General features: G+C 41.9%; 1 protein-coding gene across 1 annotated transcript in view; it reads right to left on the bottom strand.

The window, feature by feature from the left end:
* Window positions 1–5,269: 5,269 nt before the first annotated feature.
* Window positions 5,270–8,127, bottom strand: part of tapt1a (transmembrane anterior posterior transformation 1a) — a 26,228-nt gene continuing 23,370 nt past the window's right edge. Inside the window, exon 15 of the mRNA XM_037675593.1 lies at window positions 5,270–5,592. Within this exon, the coding sequence (XP_037531521.1) occupies window positions 5,288–5,592 (305 nt within the window). The 3' untranslated portion in view covers window positions 5,270–5,287. The remainder of the gene's footprint in view (window positions 5,593–8,127) is intronic.

The raw sequence follows: 8,127 nt of genomic DNA, 5'->3' as shown, positions 1-8,127 counted from the left end.
ATGTTCAATAAAAATTCATGTTCGCTGCTGAGTTACTAAGAACATTAAACGTCTGCTACATAACATTCCTGTCCATCATATTTTAATCTCGGTGTGTTGAATCAGTCATATTGGTTTAAATCATATCAGGGACTGAATCTAAGGCATGGTTTAGGTTTTAGCTTGGCCACAGACCAAAGATGCACAACGAGGCTTTCATTCAGACAGGTGCTGAGAATTCTGAATTTATTCACATTCATTTTGATCAAGTTGATTAAAAACCCCCAGTCTGGCTGTTTCTAAGTCCAAGCTCAAAGCCAGAGGTCATCATGTGATAAGATCCCACTAAATGTTCTTTCTGTGGTGGTTTGTGCAGCCTGGGTGTCCACAGACCTCCACCCGGCCCGGACTCACCGTGCGGGAACGCGTTGGGCTGCACCGCGTGCAGGAAGGCGTGCACCAGCTGGAACAGAATCCCGATGGGTCCCGGTTCGTAGTGGGCCAGGGTCTCATAAACTCCCGCGGGCACATATCCGAAGTCCAACTTTCCCGGGGGTGGGAGTCTGCGCGGCTCCGTCTCCTGCTGGAGCTCTCCGGACGCAGAAAGCACCGACAGCAGCAGCAGAGTCCCGCGCGTCCACATGCTGTCCAAAAGCCGGTCCCAGCACCGAGACTGGACGAGGACTGCCCGGACTCGTGTGTTTTTAGGGTTAAAGGGGGGAGGTGGATCTTAAAGTGCTCCGGAGGATGGACCGCAGCTTAGGAAGTCCCGCCGCCCGGTTCTGAGCATCCTTCCGCGGACTCCGAGGCTCCCGGACGGACACGGACAGTCTCCAGTCCTCGACGCGTTCAGTCCAGCATCTGTTTGCAGCGGGAGCGAGCACAAGCGGGGCCGCGCGCCGCCGTTGCGACTGGTCCAGAGAGAAGCGCGCGCCTCCTGCCGGGGGACCCGTGAGCCAAAGTGCGCAGGTGCATCAACTGATGAACCCGACATTTATCTTTTAACTTTGGATTTGATCATTTACCAGAGAATCCAAACAGCTTCACTCATGTGAACATGTGTCACATTTTTATAAAGTTCATTTTTTTAATCTTTGAATATTAAAAAAAAAAAAACAAAATTGGAATCGAGATGTTTTTATCAGAATGTTGCAGAACCAACCATGGATGCAGGTTTAGATTTTTAGGTATCAGTCACTGCATTTAATAATTAAGATCATTAAACTTTTTTTTTTTCTCCAGCGTGTGTTTTTAGGCATTCAACAATATTTTAATTACAATTCAAATACCAGCTGTTTTGGGCATTTTTTAATAAAGTTTTGCGAGTTAATTTATTGAAAATAGCACAGAATCTAAAACAAATTATAGCCCCCAGATTAAATATTTCATGTAAATTATTGCATTAAAGTTAATAAATATTAATCATCTCACTGTTGCACAATTCTTATTCGGACAACTTGACTTTTTTGTCTAAATTAGAGTTTAGTCAGATTTTAATATAAGCAGGCTTTTATATTTAATAATTGTCTTTGTTTAATAAACGTTTTCATGCTGGCATTTAAACACTAACGTTGTGTTTTCTGTATTACATCATGGTTCTAACCTTCTGATGGGCTGAGGATACCTGCGCTGTTCTGTCCAGGTCCGATCAGGTGGGTTCTGCACAATCAGGTCTTTGTCCTCTCTGGGGAGCTCTTGGGGCCCTGCAGCTCCTGGAGACACAGGGGACTCCTGTTTAGAAGCTTTGATCGCTGACTGTGAGCGTTACTCATGTGGTTTATGATTTTTGCTAAAATATAAAAATAATAATTTACTGGTTTAAAATGTTCTGTATCTAAAAACTGTTAAATGAAGATAAATTAGTTTCAAAATTGGTCACACTTGGTGTTTCAAATATACACATTTCAAATAAATCAGAATAAAAATTTCCTTCTCAAAGTCAAGTCACGTGCAAGCTGATCCGTGTCCAGCAGGTGATTTGTGCACAAATTTGACGTGTGTGTGCAGAATATTCTTAATTGCACAATTTAAACACTTTTATGCGTTTGTAAAACTTATGGCTGCTTTATGTTGAAAGAGGAAGCTTTGCTTCTTGTTTATTTCCTCCTGACCTACCTGCTGAGCTGGATTCGGTCCAGGTGTCCTGCCTCACCTGTGCACGTCGCTGCGGCAGGCCTGCAGCTCGTCTCGGCTCTCAGCAGCGTAAGGAGCTTATCCCTCTGAGAAAGTCTGCTGCAGATTACTTCGCCTGACCTCCACCTCCCAGACACTGCAGAAACAGTGAGGTCACCTGTTTACCTTTGAACTGACTAAACCACCTCCAACCTATAAATGATTCAGACAGGTAACAGGACAGCTTGCTCATAAGATGGTCATGAGTTGTCAGCATTTAACAGAACTTGGATTAAAAAATAATTTAATTTCTTTAAATATGTGAAAAACTAATGAGTTTGAAAAGCGCAAAATGTATCTGCTCCAATAATGTCCTGATACTCCAGGGAGAGAAATTTAACCAAGTCAAGTCTGGTCCTCTGGACGGATTCTTCTCTGTTGTTCTGTTTCGTCTTTAATCCAGAGGACTTCTTCAGGCTGAGGAGCTGCTACAAACAGTAAAACGGAGTTTGTTCCTCAGACTGAAGAAGGTCCATCACAGAGACACCTGGACTGGTCTCCAGTCCATCACAGAGACACCTGGACTGGTCTCCAGTCCATCACAGGGACACAGAGACAAACAACCATTCTCTCTCTCTCTCTCACCTGGAGACAATTTAGAGTTAATCAGTCTAACATGCATATTTTTGGTCTGTGGGAAGAAACTGGAGTACCAGGAGAAAACCCACGCAGCACAGAGAGAACATGCAGACTCCACCCAGAAAGGTCCCGGGCTGGGATTGGAACCGGCAACCTTCTTGCTGAGAGGCAACAGATCTACCGACTGATCCACCGTCTTTTGTTAAACGACTCAAAAAGATGTTGAACACATTCATCTGATGCTGCGAGTTATTTTACAGAAAATCAACATTTATTATTCCAAAAGATCATTTTATACAATCTTGAAGTTTAAAAGGGATCAGGCAGAGCAGGCAGTGTACCGGACAGAACACGTGTCTCCGTTGGTTCTGCTGGTCTCGGCCCAGTTCTGGTTCAGCTGCCTTTCACCTTTGGGTGAGACCAAACAAAACTCGGGCGACCTCGGAGCAGCAGAACCGCTCGCTGGATCCAGCGTCACGTTTCACGCTCAACAAATATCTCCACAACTTTACGAGTTCCAAAAAAAGAACCATCTTGTTTATTACAACAGTAATGGACGATATAAAGAACCGCTCTTCAAAACAGAACCAGCAGCTGCTGATTGAAACAGTTTATAAATTAATAACACAAAGCCTTAATAACAGGATTATTTCACCGTGTGGTACCAGAACACCAGGGACAGCATCTGCTCCGTTTACTGAGCCAGTAGTTTCTCAACATTTCTCTTTTACATAAACGTAAACTTTACAAATTACCCAGAGTATTTATTGTCACTACTTAGTTCAGCAAATTTAACTTGTAATAAAAAACAGTGCTGATGGAAACTAAACTTTTAAATATAAAAGCTTTGAAACTTTTTTCTTTTCAGCTATGAACTTCAAACTGATCTTTAATATTTTGTAAAGATTTTTTTTCATCACATTAAAATAAAAATCTGAACACTTTGTTAATGTCAGTAAAAGATTCGGTTTTTAACACAAACATGCAGAGAAGGCATTTTGTTCAGGGAATATTGCTTCTATCATTCTAAGACATCCACGTGAAAGCATCAGCTCAGTTTTATATATATATATATATATATATATATATATATATATATATATATATATATATATCTATATATATATATATATATATATATATATGTATGTATATATATATATATATATATATATGTGTATATATATATATATATATGTGTGTGTGTATGTGTGTGTGAAACGACCGTATTTTAAGACACAGCGGTCCATCTGTGCAAACGACGAGGTGATAAATATTCATCCTGTCAGAGGAAGTGTCTCACTCCGCACGTTTGAACCCTGTTTGAACAATTAACTGCAAATATTAATAAAAACAATCATTCACATATCGGTGCATTTTTTAAATCAACAGTTGGAGGGAAGTTCTGGTGAGGAATGGACTTGATCAGCTCCAGATTTCTGCTGTTACATTTACAGATATTTTACTGACAGGCTCACCTGGCTGCACACGACTTCACCCAACAGAAACAAAACTCCTCTTTAAGGCGACTGGGTAAAAATGAATGTTTTCTTCTTTGTAAATATTGTTGTTAACACATCAGATGATGCTTCATCTTCAGTTCAGAGGTCGAGATCCATTTTCAGCCGGACTCAACTGAGCTGACGACACAAGCAGCAACTCCAACATTTAGATTGGAGCAAACTTTTTGTTCTGACTTTGAAAATTAACCAAAGTCTGAAGAAAGTTCACATTTTATGTTTTCAGCCAGGTGCTGAAGTTTCTTCCCTAATTAATTTAAAAAGCCAAAATGTTATATTGTTTAATTATTCAGACTATCCTGATGCTGCTCAACAATCCAGGTGGAAAAATTTAACAAAATTAAGTCAAGTCGTCTGGACAAGAAAAAAAAAAAGAAAATGAAAATAATAATAAATAAATAAAATAAAAACATCAATAAAAAATATATACATTTGCTTTAAAAAGAAAAAAAAAATTAAACCAAAATTATAAAATAAAAAATAATCTGTCCAGAGAACCTAAACAAACGTGTTGGGTTAAAGAAACTCTGCCTTCTGTTGAACACTTCGGTTGTGATTTTCAGGTGGGGAGCCACATTTCTAAACTCCTGAACTCCTTGGAAGAACTTCGGTGCCTGAAGGTGTTGCTCGGTTCTGCAAACGGACCCGTTGGTGATGCTCGGTACCTTCACGGTGATTGTCTGAGAAACTTAAATGACAGTTTAGTTTGTTTTCCTGCTGCAGAGTTAAACTTCTGTCCTTCTGGTCCCACAGCTGCTTGTACGCCAACACACACACACACACACACACACACACACCGACACACACCGACACACGGCAGCCTGCCTCCACAGCTCGGCTGCCACACGCTCACTTCCTGTCTCCTGCTGTTTGTCAGACACCTGAAGTTTTCTAAACTTCTCAGCTTCAGGCGTCACCGACGGCAGAGTCGTCTGACCGTGTGTCCAAGTTCACGACTTTAATAAATACTCTGCTTCCTGCTGGGAGGGGGCGGCCAGTGAGCCTTCCTGAGTGATTAGATCAGCTGCTGCTGCTGATCAGTCGATTCGGTTCCCACAAATTGTGAAACGGTCGATCTCCAGCAGGTCTTTCTTGGGAGGTCTGTGCTTCGTTTCCGAGGCTTCGTGCGCCTCCTCTTCCTCTGACTGCGAGGGTTCGGGCGGTTCAGGTTCAGGCTGAGGTTCTGCAGAGGAAGGGGAACTAGCTGGTGCCACAGGTGAGGTTTTGGTGGGTGGGGGAGGGAACAGTTCAGTCCTGGGGGCTGGCTGTGTGGTCACAGAGGAGGAAGAGGATGAAGGTGGGCTGCAGGGGGTGGGAGGGATCCGATCCGCCCTGGACTCACCTAAATGACAAAACAATATCCAGGTGAGTAAATGGGCGGTTGCATTACATTGATCAAAGATACTTATTGGAAAATGAAAAACAAAAAGCTATCTGGACCAGATCAAACGGTGCAGTCTGAAAGTTTACTCCAGTAGTTTTTTTTTCAGGTGTAACAAATCCAGATGTGCAGGTCTGCGCTCAGTGTAAACAAAGCAGCTGCAGAATGTGGAGCCTTTAGTCACATGACTACATTCAGCTGTAGTCTGCGCAGGTAAACCACTCAGGCCAGCGTGGAGCCGAGGGGACGCGTTCAGATGGAAACGGAGTGAACGAGCTGCTGAACGGGAAAAACTAAACAAAACAACTGTCACACATGTGAGCAATATATGACCCGAGGGCCAACAGTGGCCCTTGGATGAGCTCCATCCGGCCCCAAATATCCTTAATTAAAAAGAAAACTTCTACGTAAGTATTTTATCAATCAAACTTAAGCTGAAGATGGGCTTCTTAAGTCGATGTGTTCCTAGAACTAGACTGAAGCTTGACGACTCCTTTGTTTGTTTAGACTAACAAATATATTGTGAAAAGAGATAGTTTACAGAAAGTGTCACGTTTTTAAAAAGTAATGGGGAGAAAGATTTTTTATGAAGTTAAAAATGCTTCCACGAGAAAAAAGCCTGAAAAAAGGTTGTCCAGATTGTTAAATAAAATGTATTTTTCCGTTCTCTTTGATTGCTGTACAGATCTTGATCTGGCTCTCTGGTGAAAACTGTTGCCCCTCAGGTCAAGAGTAAATATCAGGGATCGAGCAGGTCGGGGGGGAGCTCAACATTTACATACGTGGCTTTGGCAAAACTTAAGTTATTTTAAACTCTTGTCTAACATTTGGAACATTTTACTCAAATTTTACGTCCATTTCAATTTAGATTTTATTTTTTTTACTGGTCATGACTTTGCGCTGACTACCTTTAAAACCTATTGCTGATGAAGTCAACCCTAATGTAAAGTTGATCTTCACATGATAATCTTTACATTATTTATAAAGAAAACAGTTTTTTTTAAATCATCGAAAGCATTTTGATGTGCAGAGCTGCAGTTAGGAGGTGAAGCAACTTTGTTCTGCATCGACATCGGAGGCAGAGCAACGCAGCAAAACTAAACTGGTTCTTGTTTCCAGGCAACCAGGACCGACTCGAGGACGTCTCTGCATCGATCTGCGAGTAGTTCATGAAACAGCAAATTGTTGCTGTTATCTGCAGCTTTGCTCACATTTAGGCAAACGAATGATCCTGACGCAAACGAAAAGAACAGCACAGGTCTCATTACAAACCGCTGCTTCATGTCGGAAAACACTGCAGAGGCAGCGGTTACATTAGGAAATCAATCAGAGAACAAACAGAATAATTCATCACATCACAGAGAAGTGAGGGAAGTAAAACTGGATAATAAGAGGACTGTCTACAGAGGCTGCTGCATCGCCTCAGGCTGTCGGACGAGCAGCAGATTGTCTGTTCAGGCAAAGCATTTCAAATCAAACTGAGGCTATGGAAATAAAAAAAAATAATAATCCAGTTCTGGCTTAATAATTCAGAGTTGAAGCACGGACAGGGAAGAGTTTGTAAATGGTTTTGTCTTTTCGCCTGAGAGCCGTCTCTGCCCCATGTCGACCTCAGTGAACTAACAGAGCAGCTAAAGGTTATTTAACAGAAAACATTAGTGTCTGAACAAGAGAATAATGAAAGCCGCTCTAAACAACTCAACACATGTGAGGTGTTCCTTTAAATGAAGGGCCACTGATCTTTACAATCAAAGAGCAATTTCTGCCACTAAATAAAACCAGAGCCACAAATCCTGCTTGGATTTAAAATAAAAGTAACACAACTCACCAAGTCTTTTGCGAATGTTACATAAAATATGTTGTTTATAATGTAACAATGACAATACTCATTGCAAAGTATGAAATCAACACAGGAAAGGGGATGAAGAACTACGTATTTAAAATGTTAATGAATAAAAGGTTCACAACTCGTGTGAGACGGCTCATTATCGGTCTCTGCTCTCTGGACAAGAACCTGCTGCACCCACAGATGGCACAGCTCGGTGTTCTCTCAACGCAGACAGCTTTAAAGAACAAAACACGGGCAAATGAACATTGTGCAGTGAATCCAGCCGAGCAGCAGGTGAAGCCTGAGTTACGTTGCCACAGTAGATCTGTTCGAAAAGTGAGTGCGGAGTCCAGAATGTGAATTTCCACAAACTCAAGACTTTTACACTCTACACGCAGAAAGACTCGGCCATGAAACAACAGTGAAAGTTTTGATGTTCAATGCGCATTTCAGTTATCTTCTGCTTTCAGCTGTTCCCTCCTTAAGGGTGTCCACAGTGAGTCCTCGTCCTCCATCTCACTCTGTCCTCACTCCAACTACCTCCATGTTCTCTCTAACTGCATCCAGATATCTCCTCTTTGTCTTTTTCCTGGCAGCTGCATTTCTAACATACCAGTATACCCACTGTCCCTCCTCTGGACATGTCCAAACAACTGTCCATCCTCTGG

This window comes from Nematolebias whitei, chromosome 4 (genome assembly GCF_014905685.2).
Source record: "Nematolebias whitei isolate Nwh7 chromosome 4, NemWhi1, whole genome shotgun sequence".
Lineage (NCBI taxonomy): Eukaryota > Metazoa > Chordata > Actinopteri > Cyprinodontiformes > Rivulidae > Nematolebias > Nematolebias whitei.
The sequence above is the reverse complement of the archived record's forward strand: the minus strand, read 5'-3'. Positions and strand labels throughout refer to the sequence as shown.